The 25959-nt window shown below is 39.3% G+C and overlaps 1 protein-coding gene across 1 annotated transcript; it reads left to right on the top strand.

Moving 5' to 3' along the window:
- The first annotated feature begins 8671 nt into the window (after window positions 1–8671).
- Window positions 8672–24666, top strand: LOC128579042 (uncharacterized). Its single transcript, XM_053581337.1, has 4 exons — window positions 8672–8683; window positions 10632–11052; window positions 13670–13741; window positions 24011–24666. The coding sequence occupies exons 1-4, from the start codon at window positions 8672–8674 to the stop codon at window positions 24115–24117; spliced, it is 612 nt and encodes a 203-aa protein (XP_053437312.1). The 3' UTR covers window positions 24118–24666.
- Window positions 24667–25959: the final 1293 nt, after the last annotated feature.

The following is a 25959-nucleotide window of genomic DNA, read 5'->3' as shown; positions in this document are numbered from 1 at the left end:
CCAGATGATCACTATGACACTGGATTAGCTCTTCTCTGTTCAACACTTTGAGGCACCTTGTGCATTGGTAGCTCGCCTGTTGGAGTGATAGAGACGACTCCAGCCTGTGAAGGGTACGGCAGCAGATGACACCTTCAAATTAGGGAAAAAAGCCTCTCTGGACTGAAGGACTTTTCTGCTGCCTGCGTTATTCCTCTGAACAGAACAAGTAGGACTGGAGAGGGGAAAGAATGTGACACTCCTCTGCAATTAAGTTTTTGAAGGAAGGATGTGTCTAAGTCAGAGTGACCAAAGAAGGCCTTGACTTTGCTGCAAACACTGACTTAGGGAGTTGGCAGAAAGACCCTTTCCACTTCACCTAATATTGTTACCCAGCTGTTGCTCAAGAGGCTCGAGGAGACCTTCCTCTTCTTTTAATTCAGAGTTATCTATTTATGGAAAGGTCTCTTTTATATGATTTCTTCCCCCTCTCCTCCCCTACTCCTTTTTTATTTCCTTCTTGCCCTCCTATTATATTGTGACAGGCAAAATTATTAATTTCATTTTTCCTTCTCTTCAATAGCACTGCCATAGGTCAGCATTTTAACAAATTAGAAACAGTCAATCTGACATTTGGAAAAAGAACTTCAGTAATCCAACAGATTAGAAAGTTTTGTTTGGGGAGGAGGAAGAAAGAAGATGGCATTTAAAGGAAAAGTATGAAATGATAAAAAAGGAAAATATCATTTTCCAAAGAGCTCGATACTTCTCAGTCCTGGAGTCACTTCTTCCTTTGTGAAGGGACTTCGGCCTAATGTCAAGGATAGTTCTTACTGCCTCCTGTTTGAGTACTGTCCTGTTGTTCTGTTTAAAGTGTGTCCTTTGTTGTAGGCCAATTTTATTCAAAATATTTAGTTTTTTCAGTATCTCCTAGAGGTAGGGGTGAGCTTAGAGGTTAATTCACACAAAAAAGATAATGTAACACACACACACCCTTGGTTTTATCCCCTTTACCTAAAAAAACAAAAACAAAGGCATTATTTTAGTTAATTTCTTATTTATTTATTTATTTTTATTAAACCATACATGTGTACATTAGTATGATCGTGGGGCACCATACACTTGGTTCATATATCGCTTGACACATTTTCATCACATTAGTTAACATAGCTTTTGTAGCATTTTCTTAGTTATTTTGCTAAGACCTTTACATTCCACACTTACTAGGATTCACATATACCCTTGTAAGATGCACCACAGGTGTAATCCCATTAATCCCCCTTCTTTCCCCTCCCTCCCCCCTCCCTCCCCTCCCTTTCCCCTTTCTCCGTATTCTTTTTGGAAAGAGATATGGAGAACACTTAGAGATCTAAAAATAGATCTGACATTCAATCCTGTAATTCCCCCTACTGGGCATATACCCAGAAGACCAAAAATCACACTATAACAAAGATATTTGTATCAGAATATTTATTGCAGCCCTATTCATAATTGATAAGTCATGGAAAAAACCCAAGTGCCCATAGATCCACGAATGGATTAATAAATTGTGGTATATGTATACCATGGAATATTATGCAGTCTTAAAGAAAGTTGGAGACTTTACCTCTTTCATGTTTACATGGATGGAGCTGGAACATATTCTTCTTAGTAAAGTGTCTCAAGAATGGAAGAAAAAGTACCCAATGTACTCACCCTTATTATGAAACTAATGTGGGACCTTCACATGAAAGCTATAACCTAGTTAATTTCTGAATTGTACAACTCTCCTCTCTGCTCTCCTCTCTGTCCCATCCTACTGCAGGAAAAAGCAGCATTTCTAGCTGACTGTATTTCCTGTCTGTTACAACCCCACCATCAGACAATCCTCCTGGTCTATCATCTACCTGCTATCTATGAGCCCTGATAATTCCACTGTGCTTGGTGAATTCTTTTTCTTAATTAGTTTCAGTAGGATGTTGTGGTACATACTAGAACATACAAAAAATAAGATTAAAAAAATTGTGACCACTTGGACACTCTTAGTGTGTCTGGATTTCCTAGATCCATTGAACAATTCCTAAAAGTCTTGAGAGAACATGTGGTTAAGATTGAACTGTTGAACATCAGTGAAAATCTTTTCCAGAACAAGTCAAGGAATATAACAAATAAATAGGCATATAAAGAAAAAATTTGTTTGTAAATATCTGGGGGCATAAGATGAGGCCATAAAAAGGTGAGTTCTGCAAGTTATAGGTTGACAAATGAAGCATTCAGCCTACGTAGGATTGTGGAGAGTAATGTCTAGTAGAATACCCATTATATGCTCTCATTATCATGCTCACTTTAGAAGATGGTTTCTGACTACAAACACCAAAACAATAGCTCTCCACAATAGATGAATCCTTGCCCTTCTCTTGGTGACACTGACACTTGGTGACATTGAGGTGATGTGTTTTTGTTCTGTTTCCTTGCTTAGCTATCTTCAATGTTCTCGAGTTCTATGAGAGACCAAAATAGTGGTAGAAATTAATTTCCCTTTTTTTAAAGGTCTATGTGAATTGATTTTATAGCCATTGATGCTTAATGCAGTCTTACTAAGATAGGCAATTGAAGGAAAGATCTGTGCATACTTAGAAAAAGGATGAAGAATTTGCTAGAAGTCAGGGTGGGGTCATTAAGCTAGTCTAACCCTATTTTCTTTTGCACAAGGTTAATAAACTGATAGCTCAGTTGCACTGTGGCTGCTGGAGATGTTACAGATCTCTTGCTTTCCCCTGTCAAGTATCTATTTGCCTTCTTCTCTTACTTTTACATTGGTAACCAAAAAGCCTTCTTGCATGCATGCAATCTTTTTTTTTCTGTCATTTTCTTACAGTTTAATTTTTTAAATATGTTCATACATACAAAAGAATTATGTAATATTTCTGCAAGTTATTAAGTGAACACCTGTGACTCTACCAAGAACTAGAATGTTTCCAATATGTTACATCCATCACCCCCTTGCCTCTCCTGCCTTTGCTTTTCCCCACACCAGATTAGGTTACTGGAAAATCTTAGTGGGAAGATCAAATAAAGTGTCCTCTTCCACTCTGGCCAAAGGGTAAGCATGAAACATTGGTAAAGCCAACTGGAGTCTCCCATTCCCCTCTCTTCAGTGGCATAAACAACAGATTGAAAGAGTTTGAGCAAATTTATTATAATGAAGATATTCTAACCTAAAACGATCTCAATTCCTGGAGATGACATTAATGCTGAGTTATGTGAGATCTGGTTCAGCAAATTTTCCTTTATTTGTAAGAGCTATCTCATACTCCACTATAAACTCTGGTTTTTGTTTTAATTAATGTTGTCAAACCCCACTTAACAAAGAACTCCTCTCTGATAACATTAGTAATGTAAATTTCATAAACTCTTTATAAATTCATATGTATTTTCATGAGTGGGCTGCAAAAAATACAGATAGGATGATGAAAATAAAATTACACAATAATGGTTACCTCTGGGAAAACAGGAAGGGAACAGATCAGGGAAGGGAGTTTCATACAGATCCGCAATGTTTTATTTCTTATAAAGGAAATCTGAAGCAATGTAATAACATATTAACTTGCAATGAAGTGCCTAGGTGGTTGCTACATTATATTATTTTCTGCAAATTTCTTTAGGTTTGAATAATAAAAATTTAGGTGAAAATAGGTAGCTGTGTGACAGGCTCCTCAAGTGTGGTCATGGGAGTGCTGCAGAAGAGACTGATGTAACATATTAAGAAGCATTTTGTTTCTGTCTTGGACAATGCTTGCAAAAATGACATGGAAAAATGTAAAGAAAGCAAAAAATATGTGAATGAACCAAAGATGGTGAGATCAACAGCAAATGCGTTGAAAAATCAGCATCCAAAAAGATGTTGGCAAAGTAGAATTCTGGGCTGAATCTCATTAGCAAAAAAAAAACAAACACCTAAACAACAAATTAACCAAAAAAAATAAAAAATAAAAAAACAAACAAAAGGGAAACTCACCCATTTAATGAGCAGGTCTTACATGAAAAGCACTGTTGTAAAGTATTTTATGCATTTTATTTAATTCTTGCAAAAACCTAAGAGGTACATTATTATCATCATTTTGGTACAGGAAGAACTGAAGCAAAGGGAGGTTATCGAATTTGTTCCAAGTTCACAAGGCTTAGCTCCTAAGTGTTGGAACTGAGATATTAAGATTGAAGATATTAACCATGCAGTTATAATTTCAGAGTTGGCTATTAATCACTATACATTTCAAGGATTATAAAGTTTTATGCCTCCATCTCCCTAAAACAAATAATAGTGTAGAATTAAGGAGACTGGTTTGGTAGCTCACATTTCAAAAACTTTTTCCTTTTCTTTCTTTTTTTTTTTTTTTTTTTAAGAATAAGAACAATAGGGTTAGGCTAGAGATTTGTGGCAGACTGGCTGTCAAAAAGGCACATTCTATCTTTGGCAGCATTAATAGAAATATTGTATCAAGGAGCCATGGTCATGGTGTACCCCCATACTGCCTCTGCTCACACCTGTACTTTGTAACACACTTGAAGAAACACATCAGTGAAGACAAGAGGTGGGGTTTGAGAGGAGACTAAGAATCAACAAGGGTGCCTTAGAAAAATGTGTTAAGAAACTGCAACGATTAGCTTGCAAGTAAAGGCCCAACTCAAGGCAGGAGGCAGTTACAATAGCTGTCTTTACATATTTCAAGTGCCATATGTAAGAGGGATTAGATTGTTCTGTGTGGTCCCAAGGACCACGAAAGGAACAATATGTGAACTTAAAAATTGAGAAGTTACGTTAAGTTTAGGAAGAACTTTATAGTGGTTAAAACCATTGGAAGATGAAATGAAATAGACTGTCTAGGGAAGAAGGAGTTACCAGGATCTAGATGTGTCCTAGCAGAAGTTCCTGGTTGGGTATGTTGTTGAAACTTCTAAAAATTGGTGGCTTGAAAGACCTTCCTGCTAATACAAAGGATATAGAATTTGAAGATCTAATCCATTCATGTAAAATTAGTGTCCACTTAGAGACCTATTTTTATGGTCTGATACATGAGTGACTCCTTGGACTCACCTGTTTCTTTCACCGATAAAAGGTTTCCATAACTAGGAGTCTAGGACCTTTGTACTAACCCAGTACTGCTACTAGCTGTTTAATACTGAGAGAATCATTTCATCTTTCCTGCTTCAATTTTTCTTATATTTATAAGGTCCCTCTATTTGCCTCACCTATCTCATGTGAATTTTGGTGACTTATGCTTGGCTATCTCAGACATAAGAGTGTTGTAGAAAAGTAAAACAATATGTAAGTGTAACTTAAAATGCCTATAATGTTAAGTTTTGTTTAGCAGACACCTGGGACTCCCAACCTTCTCTGACACCTCTCTTATTTCTGGGCTCTGTCTGAGCTTTCTTAGAATTTATGGTCTTTTTGTTTGTTTTGTTCATTTATTTTATAAACATTTGCCGAGTTACTGTAACATGTTAGGCAATGTACTAGTTACTGTTCTAGTCACCACTGAAAAATAAAACACTGAAGGAAACATTGCTATTTTGCTAGGGTGTCTGCCTTTAATAAAGATCTCTACCAATAAATGAAATGTAATACAAGGCAAAGTATTTGAAAGCCATAAGAGTAATGGAAATAAAATGCTACAGAAGATCATGGGAGAATGGGAATTCCAAGAGGTTTTGCCAAACATCATCCTAAGAAATCAGGGTGCTCTCTTTCTTGTTCCTGAATCTGACAGTACTGGTACAAAATGGTTCTCTTTAAGATTGTGAATTTCTGCATTGTTGCTGAGAAAGTAGTCCAACTCTCCAGCTTCCAATATTTACTCCCTTTGCATTGGCCCTGAGAAGATAGGTATGATTTTTCTCTATTTTTATCTTATAAAGAAAAAAATGTGAAGCTCAGCAAGGTCAAGTACAAGCCATAAATTGTTATGTAAGGCAGACCTCCATCACTGCAAATATCTAGAGTTTCAATGGCTTGTTTCAAAGAGTGATTTAGTACAAGCTTATTGGGTGCTTAATAATGCCCACCCAATAAGATGTTTGCTTTATCCTGGGATCAGGCTGACAACTCTTTTACGTGCAGAGATGGTGAAGCTGGTAGAGTATAGGCTAAAAGAAAATTGCAAACACCAAGCAAGTAAGTTGTAATCAGTTTCATAAACTCCATTTGAAATTATAGTTAAGTCTTAGAAAACTTTCTATAAAGCAGCTGTCATTGGCTTGTATGTGTGAGAGATCAATTGAAATATTGATTGAATGTTTAGTATGTTCTAGGCCCAAGCATTTCATGTGTTTCATTTCATTTATGATTACTCTTATTACTCTTATTCCCATTACACAAACGAGGCAACAGTCTTAGACTGATTAAGGAATTTTCTCCAGGGTCACATAGCCAGAGAGTAGCAAAATCAGTTAAGAATTTTTTTGAACTAGGATTGTATAAAGAAGGCCTACATAAGTAAGAAACAAAATTATGCCTGTACACATACATTTGCATATTTATTTATTTTGAGACAGGGTCCCACTATGTTGCCCTTGAGTAGAGTACTGTGGTGTCACAGCTCACAGCAACCTCAAATTCTTGGGGCTTGAGCAATTCTCTTGCCTCAGCCTCCCTAATAGCTGGGACTACTGGCTCCTGCCACAAGGCCTGGCCATTTTTTTTTGGTGTAGTTATCACTGTTGTTTTGAACCCATCACCCTCGGTGCATGTGGCTGTTTTGAACCCATCACCCTCAGTGGATGTGGCAGGTGCTGTGACCACTGTGCTACAGGTGCCACCTGTGCACAAGTATTTAAATGTACTTTCCCCAGATAGTTTTATGTTACTTACAACATATGTGTCACTTATTTTATACTTACAAAATAAAATGAAAAAATAGACAATCAAGGCCATGAGAAGGAAGAATATGTGAACCATGTGAGCTCAACTTGTGATTGGTCATTTATTAAACGTGGAAATCAGAAAAATGTTGGTTGACATCTTTTTAATGCCATTTTACCCACATAACCAACAGTCGTTTTATTTTTGTAAGCCTGCACCTTAAAAATTAAATAAACCCTAAGAAAGCTATCCAATCATATTTTTAATTTTTGATCACCGCCATCATTTAAAATTTCCTGATATTTACTCTCAAATGAGAGTAATAAAATTATTAAAATTATTTCCAAAAAGGAAGATACTACATTAAAGTTATTTCTAAGCCTCCTTTCTTTACTTAGCAATGAGACTCTATCAATCGAATTCTAATCCTTTTTTTTTCCCAGGAGTGAACAATTTTCTTTTTCTAGAATCTGGCATGCACAAGTGCCTAGTACACAGAACCCTCTCAATAAATGTTCTGCAAAACAATATTGAGTAATGGCTTATTCTGCAACATAATGACCTCATATAAATATATCATCAATATATCGTAAGTAATAAAAAGAAAAGGTTATCATTCTCCCAATCTAACAGTTCTAAGGACCTACAACTTCTCCAACAGCAATAGTGACTTGCAAGAAGTCACTTTAATGCACTTCTTTATGCTCTTCTGCATCAGTCCTTGTCAGTTAGAACTTTGCACCAGAGGTCTCTAAACTGGAATGCAAAACCCTCGGGTATGTGCTAAAACTCTATCTTAGGAATCTACAGTTTGATGGACTATGAGAAAACTTAGAATTCTTATTTAATGTTATTTTTATCTCATGCTTTTATATTTTGTTTTTGTGACTATATGATTTTACTAAATAGCCTATCTATTTTAATGTATACAAAAATATATATATGTTAAGCCTACGTACTCTAACAATTCAATGATAACAATGAATGATTTAAAACTTTGAATGCTGTAGCTCTAAATAACTCTGCAAAGTGTAATTCAACAAAAATATCTTGTGACCACAAAAAAATATGAAGAATGTTTTCCTAATGGTTGGGGGTTATTTCCTACAGGGGTGGGGAATAGGCTAGTCTTTAATATTTTTCATAAAGTATACACACCAACAGATAATGCACAGCACTTTCCCCAGCATTTAAATATGGCAACTCTTGTTGAGTCTTTTAGTTCTTTAAAAAGGAGAACAGGACAGTGCCTGTGGCTCAAAGGAGGGCACTGGCCCCATATGCTGGAGGTGGCGGGTTCAAACCCAGCCCCTGCGAAAAACTGCAAAAAATAAAAAAATAAAAAAATAAAAAGGAGAACAATGGCTAGGCTCAGTGGCTCATGGCTGTGATTCTAGACTCTGAGAACTGAGGCTGGTGAATTTCTTGAGCTCAGGAGTTTAAGACCAGCCTGACCAGAGCACGACCAAGACCCCAAGGCAAAAATAAATAAATAAATAAATAAATAAATAAATAAATAAAGCTGGGCATTGTAGCAGGTGCCTGTAGTCCCAGCTACTTGGGAGGCTGAGGCAAGAGGATCACTTGAGCCCAAGAGTTTCAGGTTATTGTTGAGTTATGATGCCATGACACTCTACCACCAAGAGGGTGAAAAAGTGAAACTCTTGTCTCAAAAAAAAAAAAAAAAGAAGAAGAAGAAGAAGAAGACGTGCACAACGAGAACCTAAGAAAGTTTTTCCAGTTTTCTTTCCATCTGCCTCTTGTCCTTGAAGTTTGTCACTTACTCAAAATCTGTGCTGGGTACTAAAAGTCTTGGTTTTAAATTCCTTCTTCATTGTCATTCTGTGTAACATGGAGCAGAAGGTATATCTGTCCCTGCCTCATTTCTCTTATGGGTAAAATAGAGATAATAATACTTAGCACCAACTTCAGTGCAGTGTCGTCTGGATAAAGAATACTTTGTTCCTTCTGTCAACTGAATGCAAAGTGTCATTAATATTATCTTTTTAAAATGGTGTGATTAAATATACATTTCCCTTTAAAAATAATTTTCCTTTACAAAATAAGTAAAACATTAGATTTTTATATTTGTTTTCATAAACTTAAGTTGTCTCTCTATCTGTTTCTCTTTCCCCTTTTTATACACTCACACAGAGACTGTCTTTTGATAACTTCATGGATGTGAGAGAAAAACCTTAAGATAGCATCGAGGAAATAAAAGGGGATTAAAAATAAATTTTCTTATTCAGGTTTCCTTTAAGTTTTAAAGCTATGCATGTCAACCATAAAGTTATAGAGTTTACTTAAGCTCCAAAATGTTTGTATTTAAGAATAATTCATAGACTATTAAATCAGAAGGACCTGTAAGAAAACAAGTAAGATAATTACTGGCACATAGTAGTTTCTGACTAAATGCTTAATGAAGGAATCTGGGAGAAGCTTTTTATTTAAATCATAAAACAAAACTCAAAACCAACTCTTGGGCAGTGAAGAGACTAAGTAATTTGCTGAAAATTGCCTATCTAGTTAGAGTTTAATTTTTTAAAAAAGAGTTTAGTATAGAATGTATTCCTCTTAATTTCCAGCTTTGGCCTTCTGCCAGCAACCTGTTGATTTATTTAAATTGGACTTTCAAATATAATCTGCCAAAGATTCATCACAGAAAAAAATCAGAAAGGCCAGTTCTCAAGTTAGTCATCTCCAAAAGTTACCCAACACATGATGTTCACAGATGATGTGAAATGTTTCAAGTAAAAACCGTATATTTACAAATATAATATGAAAAATATAAATCTCATATATATTGAAACAAAAGACCATTCTTTCTTTTTTATGGCGAAGGGACAATAGCCAATCTCCGGTGACTTATTCTACCTGATAGCACAGTTTGCTGGTCCACACAGGCGATTACAGTCCTCTGACCAGCTAAAAGTAGTTTGTCTATTTCAGCGATATATTTATCTTTGTTTCTGTGTGTTGTTGTATTGATTTTTGTGAATTTACCTACCAATGATCCATTAACAACCTCATTGCATTATAGTGCTAATAAACTTATCTTGCACTATTTTGGCCTATGTGAGAGCTAACCCATTAACAAAAGAAATCCAACGTAATTTTGACCACTTGTTAGCCAGGTCAGGCTGTAAAATTATAACACAAAGCATGCCTCTTCCACGGGGCACCAAAAGGCAACGATTAATAAAACAAACAAACAAACAAACAAAAAAAGCCAACCCACTTCCATATCCAGTGGAGTTGTAGTTTATTATAACCCTCCCAAGTCAAAAGGACACCAGTTTCAAGCCTTGCAATTTGGCGCAGACAGGGCTTTCTCCCTTCACCCCACTCTGCTGGGCCTCTCTCCCTGTCCTCTCCCACTGTCCACAGGTCCCGAACATTAGAAAATAGAAAATGTGATGATCTGTGTGTGTCTCTGTAAAATGTGTATATATGTGCGTTTGGGTGTAACCGGCATTCTGTTTGGCTGCGCGGCCTGTCCATCACGGCAGGGGCCAATGGCAGGCTGCCTTATATAAAATGAGTGTTTTCAGTCTCTCCGGGTTGCAAGTACTGTATGTGGAGCAGTTTACAGTGAAGCGGAGGCAGAGCGGCTCCGTTATCTCCTCTCCACTTTCCCACAGAGAAACCCTGACTGGCCGCTGAGTGCCAGCCACACACTCCCTCACACCCGGAGGTAGGCGCCCCCCCTTCCCCGTCCCCCTCCGCCACCCCCCACCACCCCTCCTCCCCACCCCCCTCCCACCCCCCGCGAGCTCTCCCTGCACTTTCTGTTTTCCTACTCACTTGCCAGTCGTTGTGCTGCAGCTCCAAGGACTCTGAGGCAGGAGTGGCTGCGGCGGCGGCAGCCGGTAGGGTGGACTTGAGGAAGACTGGGGGAACCCCGTGGGTACGGAATCGGCTGGCTGGCTCCCCTGGCACTTTCCCCCTCCGCCAAAACTTTGGGTTGAGAGAGGTGGGGGCCGGGAAGAAGGCGGGGGCTCCGAGGCAGTGCCCCGCAAGCAGGAGGCTGCGGGCTGACCTGGGGAGTACCTCGCCAGCTGGTGCCAGGCTGCGTTTGCAACTAGCTCCTCTCGGCACACAGGCAGCGACGCCCAAGAAGGGTAGGGAGCCGGGGCGCGGGCTGGAGCAGCCCCAGGAAAACAACAACAGAGCTCTCACGCCGGTGGCGGCTCTGGGCCAAAGAGGGAGCCCCAAATTTCATCGGGGCGAAAGTACGTGGAGCCCAGACTGGTCTGGGCTGCCTGAGAGGTGGGGCCTGGGGAGCAGGGGCAGGGGAGGAAGGTACAAGGAGCCAGCCCTCGGTGGATTTTTCGAACGTTTAGTGTGCGTTGGTGACCGGGAACAGCAGCCAGTTGCTCGTTCATCTGGAGAGTTGGGATTTGGGTGTTCCGGCCCTGCAGATCAGTGCCTCTCACCCCCCCCCCCACCCCTAACCAAAGGCGCGGCAGTAGAGAAAGTGCTGTTTTAGTACCAGAGTAGCCTGGAGGAAGAATTGGAGGAGAGGGGGAAGAGGGCGAGGAAGAAGGAGAGAGAGAAGGGGGAGGGAAGGTGGGAGAGCAGAGCAGAGAAGAAGAAAGAGCGATAGAGAGAGAGAGGGATAGAATGGGAGGGAAGAAGAGGGGGAAGAGGAGGAGGGAGGCTGTGAGAGGATTTTGCTTGAATGTGGGATTATGTTGTGTCAATAAGTTTAAGGTGGAGAGAGCGAGGCTGAGGGTGGTGGTGGAGGGGAGGTGGAAGGCCTTGGCTGTTTAAAGTCTTATTTCTGAAGGTATGTTATGCCTTTGCATGGTCGCGATGACAGAAAACTTGCAGATCCTTTATCCAAGGATGGGGTTAATGCCTCTAAAAAGAGCTTCCCAGCCCTCTTAAGCCATGCTTCTGTGACACTGTTATTTGCCGCGATCCGGATCCTTGTAATCAGACTCGAGGTTCTTTTCCGAAATCCTCCACCTCATCGCGCTCACTCACCCTCAGAAATTATTACTTTTTATTTTTTTATTTTTTGGTATTGTATGAAACTTAAGGTAACTGAGACCCAACCTGAGTCCTGTAATTTACAAGGACCCTGAATCCCAGAATCTGAAACACGTTTATATGTGAAATAGTCGCGATCATTTCTGCTAAATGAGGAAGGTAAAACGAAATGATGCAAAAAGCTAAGACAACATGTATGACAGGGGCAGGGTGGGGGGGGAAGAAGGAGAGACAGAGAGAAGATATTTTTTGCTTTCCTTTCTGTAGAAAGGAAAATAAAACATGTATTCCCCTTCCTTCCCGGTGTGTAGGGTCTAGTCAATTATTTTAACTGTTTGGGGACGAATTAGTCCAGATGGATCTTGTTGAAAAGTTTTGCCAGGTGGAGTGGAGGTGGGGTCTGGGGTAGGGAAGGGGAAGGTGGGTGGAGGTTGTGGGGGACGGGGACGGAGCGAGCTCTGCCTCTGCTAATGGGCATTGGCCTGGGGCTTCGAAACCATTGGCTGTCCTGGTAATGACACGTCCAGTTCTTGTCTCCCCGCCGCGGACCGGGCTGGCTGACTCGGACTGGGGTTCTTTCCCCGCGCGGGGAGGGGCGTTCTTCGCCACCTCCTGGGGTTGCCCACTCGCGGCGTGGGGACCCTCTACGCACAATCCCTCCCCTGCGCGCTGCCGAACCTCTGCTCAAGCGACTTTTGTATCCAGCCGGCGGTCAAGGGGTGCGGGGGGGTTCTCGGCGCGGACGTCCCTGCGCGGCCAACCCGCGCCCAGCCCCACGCGCGCGCTCGGTCCAAGCCTGGAATGGCAGCGCAGGGCCGGGCGCCGGCGGTGCCTCCCTGGGGGGGGCAGTGGAGGGAGAGGCAGTGGCGGCGGGATCTTCTCTGGCCCGGGGGAGGAGGAGAAGCAGAGGGAGGCGTTTTCTGCCCAGACTGCCGCCAGTTCCAGCAGACACGGGCCGGGGACACTACACTCGTTGCTTCTCCGTTATCCAAAGGTGTTTAGAAGACTTACGCCCAGAGTGTGGGATTTGCACTTCGTTTTTCTCTCCCCCTTCTTCCCCAAAGCAAGATGGACTCTATTTCCTTTCTCTTTCTCCCTCTGCTTCTGTCTTGTCAGCCTTTAAGATCGACATTTTGTACTAAGAGGCAAACTTGATGGTCACCAGCAACAAAGCCAGGGTGGGATCCCTCGCTCCCTTCCTCCCTCTCTGTTTCCTAGCTACCCCCACCCGACCTCACAGACCTGGTGGTCCTGCACTTGTCGCTGTGGGCTCTGGCAAATGTGTTTTCCCGGTCGGTTCTCATCTCCAATCTCGGGATTGTGACCCAGGCCAGGCAAAGTTGGGAGCCGGCTGTGGCCGCCCAGGACTGCAAGACTGAGAGACTGCGATACCTGGCCCTGCTGCCGCTGCGGTGGCACCTCCTGCCGGCTCCGGGGCAGGGCTGCCTATGGATCAATCACTATAATTTGGTTACCGGTGTATTTGTCCTGGGGGCGGTGATCACTTGTGCAAATTGATGTATGATCGCCGTGTGGGTTTTGCGTTTGTAGAATGGATCAACTCTCTGCTTTGTACATACGGGGAGTAGGAAGCGAGGGTGCTGGAGACACCTTGGGATGCCAGCTGGGCTACCCTCCTCCCCACCCCCAGCATCTGCCCTTTGACTACTGAGAGCTTTGCTTTTCCTGTCCCCACAGTTCTCCAGGGTGGGTAGTGGAGAAAGGGGAGAGGTTGATGGGGAGTAGGACTCCAGGATTTCGACACCCCTCTTTCATAGATGTTACAGGACTTGGGACTCTACTGTTTTAAAGCTCTACCATACTGATGATGTACCTTCATTTGATACTTTATAGGTCACTGTCATATGACAAAGGCTTTGCCGCAGTTCATTTTCCTCCCTGTGTACTTTCCATTTGCCTTCTTGGGTAAGTATGCAAACTCTTCATACACGCAAGCTGGATGACACTAGTAATGACATAGGGGTCTTTACTGTTCACACAGGAAAATGCTTTATTGGGGTTACAACACCCCAGAAACCTTGTCTCACTGAGTTTCCCACAGCAGAAGTCAATTTATGATTCTTAGTGTTTAGAATTGAGCTATGGTTTGTTATTATTTTAAGATAATTTCAATGTTCATTTCATGTTTATCTATAAGTAATTATCATTTCAACATTTTATTTTCAAATAAGCATTTTAATTGATAATGAAATTTTACACAGAGTTGATGATCTGGTGAATTTAATGCTAGGCAATACTATAGAAAGATTACATTGTATGAAAGGAAAGAATTATTAAAAACCCAAGGAAGCATTGTGCAGAGGCTTCTCAAATTATAGTGACTGACATTTGCTTACTCTCTGCCAGGTTCTCTTTCTTGAGTAACTTGTAGTATTTATAACCATTACTTGTGAGGTGGGAAAGGGTGGATTGGGCAGTGTAGTAAATCTAGCATTTAGTGCACTAGCTTGATTCAAAATTGATCAATTTCTTTCAAAATGTATATATTTGGAGAAATTAGGAACATTTTAGTAGTCTGTATGACTAATAAGCAATGACTTTGAGATCTTTCTTTTTATTTTAAATAATTTCTGTGTACATTTGTGCAGTCAAGAGGTACAATGTGCTGGTTTCATATACAATCTGAAATATTTTCATCAAACTATTCAACCTAGCCTTCATGGCATTTTCTTAGTTATTGTTTGTGGACATTTGTATTCCGCATTTAGTAGATTTCGCCTGTACCCATTCTAAGATGCACGGTAGGTGTGGCCCCACCCATTACCCTCCATCCACCCTAACCTCCCCCCTACGTTCCCTTCCCTTGGCCCCTTCCCCATATTTGTGTGCTATACTTGGGTAATAGCATTCATGTGAAAGCTATAAAATAGCTTCATAGTAGGGCCGAATACATTGAATACTTTTTCTTCCATTCTTGAGATACTTTGCTAAGAAGAATATGTTCCAGCTCCATCATGTAAACATGAAAGAGGTAAAGTCTCCATCTTTCTTCAAGGCTGCATAATATTCCATGGTATACATGTACCACAATTTGCTAGTCCATTCGTAGGTTGATGGGCACCTGGGCTTCTTCCATGACTTAGCAATTATGAATTGGGCTGCAATAAACATTCTGGTACAGATGTCTTTTTTATGTTGTGATTTTTGATCTTCTGGGTATAAACCTAGTAAAGGAATTATAGGATTGAAATGCAGGTCTATTTTTAGGTCTCTAAGTATTCTCCAAACATCCTTCCAGAAGGAACGTTTTAGTGTGCATTTCCACCAGCAGTGTAGAAGTGTGCCCTTTTCTCCACATCTATGCCAACATCTCCAGTTTTGGGATTTTGTTAAGTGGGCTACTCTTACTGGGGTTAGGTGATATCTCAGAGTAGTTTTGATTTGCATTTCTCTGATGAATAAAGATAATGAGCTTTTTTTCATGTGTTTGTAAATCATGCTTCTGTCTTCTTTAGAGAAGTTTCTCTTCAAGTCCCTTGCGCTCCCTGAGATGGGGTCACAAGTTTTTTTCTTGCGAATACATTTGAGTTCTCTGTGGATTCTGGTTATTAGATCTTTATCGGATGTATAACCTGAAAATATTTTCTCCCATTCTGAGGGTTATCTGTTTGCTTTACTTACTATGTTCTTGGCTGTGCAGAAGCTTTTTAGTTTGATCAGGTCCCAGTAGTGTATTTTTGATACTGCTTCAATTGCCTGGGGAGTCCTCCTGAAAATATTCACCCAGGCTGATTCCTTCAAGAGTTTTCCCTGCACTTTCTTCAAGTATTTTTATAGTTTCATGTCTTAAGTTTAAATATTTTATCCAGTGAGAGTCTATCTTAGTGAATGGTGAAAGGTATGGGTCCAGTTTCAATCTTCTACAGGTTGCCAGCCAGTTTACCCAGCACTATTTGTTAAATAGGGAATCTTTTCCCTACTGAATGTTTTTAATTGGCTTGTCAAAGATCAAATAACGGTAAGTAGCTGCATTCATCTCTTGGTTCTCTGTTCTGTTCCAGACATCTGCTTCTCTGTTTTTGTGCCAGTACCATGCTGTTTTGATCACTATCGATTTATAGTACAATCTCAGGCCTGGTAGCATGATTTCTCCGGCTTTGTTTTCATTTCTGAGTAATGTTTTGTCTGTTTGAGGTTTTTGATTCCATATAAAACAAAGTATTATTTTTTCAAGGTCTTTAAAATATGACAATGTAGCTTTGATAGGAATTGTGTTAAAATTATATATTGCTTTGGGTAGTATAGACATTTTAACGATGTTGATTCTTCCCAACCAAGAGCATGGTATGTTTTTCCAATTCTTAAGATCTTCAGCTATTTCTTTTCTTAGAGTTTCATAGTTCTCTTTATAGAGATCTTTCACATCCTTTGTTAGATAAACTCCCAAATATTTCATCTTCTTTGGCACTACTGTGAAAGGAATAGAGTCCTTGACTGTTTTTTCGGCTTGGTTATTGTTGGTATATATAAAGGCTACAGATTTATGCATGTTGATTTTGTAGCCTTAGACATTGTTGTATTCCTTGATCACATGTAAAAGTTTCGTAATAGAATCCGTAGTGTTTTCCAGATATACAGTCATGTCATCTGCAAAGAATGAAAGTTTGATCTCTTCTGACCCTATGTGGATACCCTTGATCGCCTTTTCTTGCCTAATTACAGTGGCTAAAACTTCCATTACAACGTTAAAGAGCAATGGAGACAATAGGCAATCTTACCTGGTTCCTGATCTAAGTGGAAATTATTTCAATGTAACTCCATTCAATATGATATTGTGTGTGGGTTTGCTGTAGATGGCCTCTGTCCTTTCTATACCAATTTTCTTAAGTGGTCTTTATTTTTTAGTTTGTTTATGCGCTGAATTATATTTAGAGATTTATGTATATTGAACCAGCCTCAAGACCCTGGGATAAATCCCACTTGGTCATGGTGTATAATTTTTTTGATGTGTTTTTGGATTCTGGTTGTTAGGATCTTATTGAGTATTTTTGCATCAGTATTCATTAGTGATATTGGTGTATCATTTTCTTGTTGGGTCTTTCCACTGATTTAGGGATCAAGGTGATTTTTGCATCGCAAAATGTGTTTGGTAGTATTCCTTCATTTTCTATATTTTGGAAGAGGTTTAGTAATATAGGTACTAGTTCTTCTTTAAAGGTTTGATAGAATTCTGATGTAAAGCCATCTGGTCATGAGCTTTTCTTTTTAGGGAGATTTTGTATAGTTGATGCTATTTCAGAACTTGATATAGGCCTGTTCAACATTTTCACTTCATTCTGGCTAAGGTAGCATACTTCCAAGTATTGGTTGATTTCTTTCAGATTTTCATATTTCTGAGTAAACTTTCTTGTAATATTCATTAAGGATTTTTTTTGAATTTCTGAGGGGTCTTTACCATTTCTGATTAATGAAATTAGAGATTTTACTCTTTTATTCCTGGTTAGGTTGGCCAAAGGTTTATCTATTTTATTGACCTTTTCAAAAACCAACTTTTGGATTTATTGATCTGTTGTATAATTTTTTTATTTTTAATTTCATTGAATTCTCCTCTGATTTTGGTTATTTCTTTTCTTCTGTTCAGTTTGGGGTTGGAATGTTCTTCCTTCTCCAGTTGCTTGAGATGTGCCATTAAGTTATTAACTTACTCTCTTTCCATTTTCTTGAGGAAGGCTTGCACTGCTGTAAATTTCCATCTTAGGACTGCCTTTGCAGTATCCCAGAGGTTCTGATAATTCGTGTCTTCATTGTTGTTTTGTTCCAAAAACTTAGTGATTTCCTTCTTAATCTCACCTATAAGCCATCTATCCTTCAGCATAAGGTTATTGAGCTTCCATGTTTTGTATGGGTATGCAGATTCCTGTTGTTTTTGAGTTCAACTTTTATTCCATGTTGGTCTGAGAAGATGCAAGGGATAATTTCTATTTTTTAAAATTTGCTGAGGTTAGATTTGTGGACTAGGATGTGGTTGATTTTGGAGTATGTTTGGTGGGCTGATGAGAAGAATGTGTGTTCAGTTTTGTTGGGATGAAATGTTCTGTAGATGTCTTTTAAGTCCAGATATTGAATGGTTACACTTAAATCTAAGATTTCTTTGCTTAGCGTCTTTCTGGAGTGCCCCGGCCCTCGGGTCAGTCGACAGGGATACCTGGAGGAGGGGTGAGAATGGGAAGTGGCAAGGGGGCGAAGAATGGAGACAAGACAGGAGTCTGATCAAGTCTCGTTTATTACAATGTTATCTCAGGGTATATAAGGGTGGGTGAGGGAGGACGTTTATGTCACCGGGTATCCAAGCAACCTGGCCACGGCCGAGAAATGTTCCCAACTGCAAGTTTCCAAGTTTCGCTCATGTGATTTACAAGAAGAGGCCTGGCATTTGCAGGGAAAAAGAAACTTAGGCCAGGCGTTTGCAGGGAAATAGAAACTTAAGTCTGTTAGTACAGGAAATAGCACTTGGCCTACAAAATAGATGCTGTGGTGTCAGCCTTCCACACTGGAGGATCTATCCAGCACTGCTAAAGGGGAGTTAAAAATCTCGAACTACTATGGAACTGGAGGAAATCAAGTTGCTCATGTCTTTTAGAGTTTCTCTTATAAATTGAGGTGCAGTCTAGTTGGATGCATAAATATTAATAATTGAAATCTCATCATATTGAGTATTACCTTTAAGAGATTTGAAGTGTTCACCCTTATCCTTCCTTATTTTGTTTGGATTAAAGCCTATTGTGTCTGCGAATAGGATTCAATGCCTGCTTTTTCTGCTTTCTATTTGCCTGGTGTATAGATCCCTTAACCTTTTGTCTATATTTGTATTTTAATGTAAGATCAGATTCTTGTATGCAGCAGATATATGTCTTGAGTTTTTGTGTCCAGTCAGCCAACCTGTGCCTCTTTAGAGGACAATTTAAACCATTCACATTAATTGAGAATATTGATAAGCCTTTCGAGAGTCCGGTGGACATTTTTAATACTTTTGTGACTTTGGAAGTTGGAATTTGATCAAAATTTTCTGGTTGGGTTTACTTTTGTGGTGGGGGATTATTCTGGTGTTTATGGAGGATTGGTCTGAGAATATCCTGGAGCGGTGTTTTAGTTGTGGCAGATTTCTTCAACATGTGAATGTCATTAAAGTATTTAATTTCTCCATCATAAATGAAACTCAATTTATCTGGGTACAGGATCCTGGGTTGAAAGTTATTTTGTTTTAGGTGATTAAAAGTCGATGACTATCCTCTTCTAGCTTGAAAGTTTTCAGAAGCGAGATCTGCAGTTATTCTAATATTCTTCCCCTTGTAGATGATGGTTTTCTTTCGTCTGGCAGCTTTCAGAATTTTCTCCTTTATATTAACTTTAGTGAAATTCATTATGATGTGTCTGGGTGATGTCTTATTTGGGTTGAGTTGTGCTGGAGTTCTGAAACTGTCTGCTATCTGAATTTCGGAATCTCTTGGCATGTCTGGAAAGTTCTCCTTCATAGTCTCATGGAGAAGAGACTCTGTGCCTTTTGAAGACACTTCATCACTTTGGGGGATCCCCATAAGACAAATATTGGTTTTCCTCGAATTATCCCACAGGTCTCTGAGACAGTGATCTGTTTTTGCCCTCCATTTCTCTTCCTTTTTGAGAGTTTGAGAGCATTGGAAAGCTTTGTCTTCAATGTCAGAAATCCTTTCTTCTGCTTGCTCCATTCTGTTACTGAGGCATTCTACTGTTTTTCTCACATCTTTGAGGGCTGCAACTTCTTGTCTCAATGTGTCAAAATCTTTGGTTTTTGGTCTTTGAATTCATTGAATTCTTGAGACATCTTTTGGGTTACTGCTTGGAATTCTAATTCAATCTTATTTGCTATCCAGATTCTGAATTTGATTTCTGATATCTCAGCTATTTGTTTGTGCATGGGATCTTATGCTGTGTCTGCCCCATTGATCCTTGGGGAAGTTGATCTACTCTGATTATTCATATTGCCAGAGTTTTTCCCTTGATTGTGTCTCATGATTGTTTTTCACCATTGCCTCTGGCCGTCCTCAGAGTTGGGGTGGTATCTCTCCAAGATTAGACCCCGGGGGATCACTCTATTGTTGCTGGATCTTTGTATGGTGTGACCCTGTGTAGCTCTTCTGGGCTGCCCAACCCAGGGAGTTCTGGTTGTGGGAACAGCTCCAGAGTGTGACACCCCAAGATCCAGCAACAGGGCGGGGGGTGGTGCACATGGTTGTGAGAGTGCCTGGCACCCAGTGACTTTGGCACAGAGGGCCCAAGGCTCCAGCTGCCTCTGGACAGGAGAAGGGCTCCACATAGAGGCAGGGAGGGCTCTGGAAAGCACTGGCTACCAGATTCCCTGGCCAGACTAGCAGGTGTGCATAAATTCAGGGAGGGTACAGGAGAGAGGACGGGTGGTTGCGTGGCTCCCGGAGTTCCTGGTCAGGGCAGGCAAGGCGCAGCTCCGGGGGGGTCTCAGCTGTTATGGAGGTCTGGGAGGGTACCCATCAGGGGTCCCTGCAAAGCTCTTCCGCAGGTCTGGGTGGGTGCCGATTGCGGGTCCCGCACAGCTCTTCTCAACTTTGAGATCTCTTAAGTGCCTTTTACAGATACATGCTTCCCAAAAATAGAAATTTTTGCAAAATAGTGTGGGACAGTGAGTGTCTGAGAAGTTTATTGGTGAGAGGTAATCGTGCAGGTGAAAATGGAGTTCTGTAGAACATTTGAAAGCAGTATGGTGAGCTCAAACTGCAGAAAACCAAGTTTTAAGTTTGCCCCTCCATTGTAAAAGAACTTCCAGGTGCTCTCAATTGCTTCTATGTTAAGAATACAAGTTGGTACTAAATTGTGTAACTCAGCTGTGGTGCTCTGTAATATTACCATAGGGAATTTGGAGATTGTATTTTGTGAATGAAAAGGAACTCACTTGTCCATTAAAGAAAATTCAGGGACTTTATTTTATTTCCTGGATTTCTGGAATACTGTGTATGTTAACAAAATGTTATCTTAATATTAAGAAGAATTGACTATGAAGAATTGAAGACCAAGCCTCTCTGTAAGTCTCCATCTGGTAAGAAAATATACTTTGATTTTACTGTGGACGTTAGATTATCTATATAAGTTTTGTGTCCAACATTTTTTATGGCACGCAAATATTGCATTACTGTTGATAAATTGGGAAGTTTGTCCAGTTGAAGCTTCAGGATATGTCACATGCATGACAGGTCAGTTGGAGTGGCTGGAATAAGATAGTTTTTTTTGTTGTTGTTGTTGTTGAGGCAGTGTCCACCCTATGCCCCTGAGCAGAGTGCAGTGGCATGGTAGCTCACTGCAACCTCAGACTTGTACTGTGGGCATCCCCCTACCTCAGCCTCCAGAAACCACTGGGATTACAGGTGCTTGCTGCAGCACGCAGCTGGGTTTTTCCATTTTTTTCATGAGTTGTGGTCTGACTCTCTCTCAGGTGAATCTCAAACTCCTGAGCTCAAGCAATTCTCCCTCCTCAGCTTCCCACAGTGCTGGGATTACAGGCGTGAGCCACCGCACCCGACAAGATGGTTTTTTAAGATGAATTCAGTGCACACCAAAATATATAGATTTTAGTGTATTCGGTTTTTTTAAAAACTTGTTTGGAGGAGAAGTTTTTCATCTTTGAACCTATGGTCAAAGTATTCAAACTGCATTCCTGATTAGTAAAGAACACCACATTTGTACCTGTGAGACACATTATTTTGTTCGCCACAAGAAACTTTTAATATTACTTCTTTACTCCTAGAAAAATTCTGACCTGTTCAAAAATTAATATGGGAATTAGTAATATCCGGAATTAAAGCATTCTGATGAGCTCTTGTATTTCTTCAAGATATCAAATGACTGCTTCATTAAAATATTTTCAATAACAATCTTGGTCTTTGAAGTCAGTGAAGTAGTCTAAAAAAGTCACATCGACAATGAATTATTGGTTATTTGCATCTAAAATACATTTATTAGATTTGAGACTTATCAAAATAAGAATTTAAAGGATCTTCTGCTTCTTCATCTGTAAGAGTTTCCCAACTTCTCATTTTTTTGTTCTGCATATCTCTGTTAAGTTCTGAAACTGGAGCCTTAATTTGCATTATACACTTAATGTTAGCTAATGTCAAGGTGGCTCATCCATGTTGTTTTCTAGTGTTACTTATTTGGAAGTTCCGTGGCAGTTTTAGGAAGATTTTTTTTTCCATTAGGAGACTTAGATGTTTTTTAAAATTTGTAATTTTTGAGACTTGAAAAAAGATCTATTTAGAGCTTCATATCCAATTTTAAGTTCCAGTTTTAAGAGATTTTTAGATATTTGTATTTGTAACATATCTTGAAAAGTGAAGCTAGTGAATGATGCCCCATGATTATATCAATTTACACAGCGATGATTTAATAAAAATAAATATTCATGCTAAAATAAATTTAAAAAACAAAAATATAAAAAAAAGTATATAATATAGCACCTTTGACCTTACAGACCTGATCTTTATACTTAATCTATTGGAACAGATATGTTTAGATTTTGAATTTAAAAGCTTTCAGTGAGAGCCAGGATGCACATAGAATTATGGTTGTCCTGTGCTGAAATTAGCTATGTAATTGATTAAGTTTTCTGTATTCCTTAAAAAAGAACAACAACAGATCTGAAAATAATATAGCACAACTTCTGAAAATTTAACTTAGCAGCTAAAGTATTTAACTTAGCAGCTAAAGCCACACTTTTTAGTAAAATCACAAGCAATTTCTAATTATTTGTCATTAACCAGCATGCTTAAAGTTTACGTTTTCCTACATTTCATAAAGAACACTTATTAAAGCAAGGGCTATATTTTTAAGTGGATCTTGTCGTTACTTTTACATTAAAAATAATAAAGGTTGTACAGCTCAACTTATTTATTAAAAAAAAAAGAAGAACTTTGGAAAACTCTCATTAGAGATGTGACCATATTTGCTGTACTAAGGAAATCCCTGAAATCATTAATGTCTCAAAAAAGCACAAAAATGTTTACAATTGTGATATTTGAAGGGTTTTAAATTCTTAAGTTTACGCAATTAATTTTGGCATATTTCATCACCATCAATATGGTATACCTGTGTTTTAAGATTTAAACTTAAGCAGGTTCTTAAGAAGAAGACACTTTGGGCGGCGCCTGTGGCTCAGTGAGTAGGGCGCCGGCCCCATATGCCGAGGGTGGTGGGTTCAAACCCGGCCCCGGCCAAACTGCAACAAAAAAATAGCCGGGCGTTGTGGCAGGCGCCTGTAGTCCCAGCTGCTCGGGAGGCTGAGGCAAGAGAATCGTGTAAGCCCAAGAGTTAGAGGTTGCTGTGAGCCGTGTGACGCCACGGCACTCTACCCGAGGGCAGTACAGTGAGACTCTGTCTCTACAAAAAAAAAAAAAAAAAAGAAGAAGACACTTTGCTTGAACATGTAGTTTGAAGTCCTCCTCATTTTTTAACATTTTACCACTAAGGGAACCTTTAAAAATAGGTTTGAGTGGTATTTCTCCTATCCTTTTAATTAGACTCCTTCCTCTCACTGTGAAATGAAAACAAACCTAACTTTAGTAAAAACATTGTAATTTTGCTGCTTTGTTTCATCACATGCCCCAGGTAAACCAGATACAGGTGGTGCTCAGGCTATTCTTTGAGAAACACTGCTCTAAAGGTAGTAAGTAAAGACTAAGGTTAAGACAGAAGAGAGGTTCTTCCACCTGGAAGATTGTGTGACTGTAATTCAGTCAGTGGGCTTGAGCTACCTAAAGGGCACTTATCATATACTGTGTTATTATAATGAAAATCTTCAACATATTTACACACATAAAATTGTAAACTGGTTCTTTAACCATTCTAACTACTTGGGGCACTCCTCATAAACAATTAAAACTTACCCTATGTCAAGGCCTGAAAATGGAGAAGTGTTACACATGCAGTGATTGATACATTGCACAAAATAGGCATTTAAGTAAACAAGAGGGGCAAACTAAGAAGAACATAAATGAGAAAAACACCAAATCCCTGAAATCTCAGAGAATGTGAACCCTGAAGGCTAAGGAAAATGCAACATGTGGTTAAATGTAAAAAAAGTACAGAAGACTACAGGTATGAGTGTTCTCAAACACTGCTGTCTTACTCAGATACATTCTATTTGTGACACAGAATTTTTTTTTTTTTTTGTAGAGACAGAGTCTCACTTTATGGCCCTTGGTGGAGTGCCATGGCCTCACGCAGCTCACAGCAGCCTCCAACTCCTGGGCTTAAGTGATTGTCTTGCCTCAGCCTCCTGAGTAGCTGGGACTGGACTACAGGAGCCCTCCACAATGCCTGGCTATTTTTTGGTTGCAGCTTTGTCCGGGGCCGGGTTTGAACCCGCCGCCCTCGGTATATGGGGCCGGCGCCTTACCGACTGAGCCACAGGCGCCGCCCAGAAATTGTTTTAAGTAGTCTCAACAATCATTTAATATATTTGAGTATTAAAATTAAGTAGCTTTTGTATTTACTAACTTTAAGGTTATATTTGCTGGGAACAACTTCCTGCTTTGCTAAACTTTAATTTGCCATGCCTTTTTGATCTCAGATAAATTTATAAGCTCTGTATATTTTGAAAATGGCTTTGTACCTACTTTGATCTACAGTGGTATTCGAAATAGATTCATGATTCTTTATTTAAAGAGCTCTGACAACCAAATGAAAAGTTGTTTGTTTGTTTTTTCTCCAAAAGTTTCGTATCAAAATTTATTCGGTAACAAAAACTAACCCAGACTTTCATGAGACTGTTTGAAGTAGTTTTTAAGTCCACTTAGGAAGGAATATTTTTATATATTTTGCTATAGAAATAGTAGTATTCATTATGAGATATGATCCTAGATTTAGCTGGGAATGTTACATTGTATACATTGTTTTACCTTTTTAAGATTCAAAAAATCTGAATCCTGAAACATATCCTCTGAGGATTTTAAATCCGAGATTGTGATCCTATTTTATTAATTTCTTTAATCCACAGAATGAAATTATCTAATATTTCTATCCATTTAACCCAGTAAAAATTCTTTTGCTGATTTTGGTCATTGATCGTCTGAACATTTTGAGTTGATTGCAAACTGGTAAATCATGGAAGAGTTTTATCATTATATATTGACTCAATCAAATGGTCTCTGTGTCTCCAAACATAAGGGTGTAAGGCCTAAGAGGATAAAAAAAATCAGGTAAGCAAAATGGTACCTCATTGGTACCAACTAAGTTGAGCACAGTGAAAGGCTCCTGAGTAAGAACAGCTAAGCATACATAGGCTTGTTAGTTTACGTTTCAACAAACCTCATATATTCTACTTTGTTGTTATGATTCCTTTGTTGTTACAGTTTTTAATCTAATCAAACACACATTAAAATCTGTGTAACATTTGAAACCTCTACCATTTTGAATGTTTCTTATACAATGTTGAACAAAAGGTAGGCTATGTTCATTAAAGTTCGCTGTTATTAGTTTCATGAAGAGGTTATATTTCCTTTATTTCCACTTGCACATGTTTCTTTCCATCTATGTGAAGAATAAGAATAGAAAGTTTTTTCTGCATATTTAGTCTATTCTCAGATAAGAATGTTTGTAGGTTATATACATATATATATTTTGCAGTTTTTAGCCGGGCCTGGGTTTGAACCCATCACCTCTGGTGTATGGGGCTGGCACCCTACTCCTTTGAGTTACAGGTGCTACCTGCAGTTTATATTTTATAGAGGGTCTAGATAGATACCTTTATTTTTAGTAATTAATTATGAAATGTTAAGATCTTGCCTTTTCCTTTTAATTTCATATAAAACCAGGATAGAAGACAAAAAGTTTACTGTGGGGAAGAGTCTGTATGATACTGTAGGAATAAAGTAATCTATTTATCTAGTTTGTTATGTTAAGATTTAAGACAGTCTTCATTGGTATTAGACTGAAACTGTTAATGCTACAGAATTGTTTATTGTTATGACTTTCATTGTTTATTATATGACTGTTTTCCTTGGTGTAGGAAAGCACCAATTGAGTCATTCAGAGGGAATTTTATTAGCAATGCTGATCTTTTAATATTGTAAAACGCCAAACTTGTTTTTAAGCTTTTGGTATATCTCTCAAAACTTACCCAA

The sequence above is a fragment of the Nycticebus coucang genome, chromosome Y (assembly GCF_027406575.1).
Source record: "Nycticebus coucang isolate mNycCou1 chromosome Y, mNycCou1.pri, whole genome shotgun sequence".
NCBI lineage: Eukaryota > Metazoa > Chordata > Mammalia > Primates > Lorisidae > Nycticebus > Nycticebus coucang.
This window is presented reverse-complemented; position numbering and strand designations above follow the sequence as displayed.

Excerpts from the sequence above, each read along its gene's own strand:
- LOC128579042 (XM_053581337.1), top strand. Across the intron at positions 11,053-13,669 it reads CAAATTTCATCGGGGCGAAA|GTCACTGTCATATGACAAAG; the intron begins GTACGTGGAGCC and ends GATACTTTATAG. Across the intron at positions 13,742-24,010 it reads CTTTCCATTTGCCTTCTTGG|AGACAGAGTCTCACTTTATG; the intron begins GTAAGTATGCAA and ends TTTTTTTTGTAG.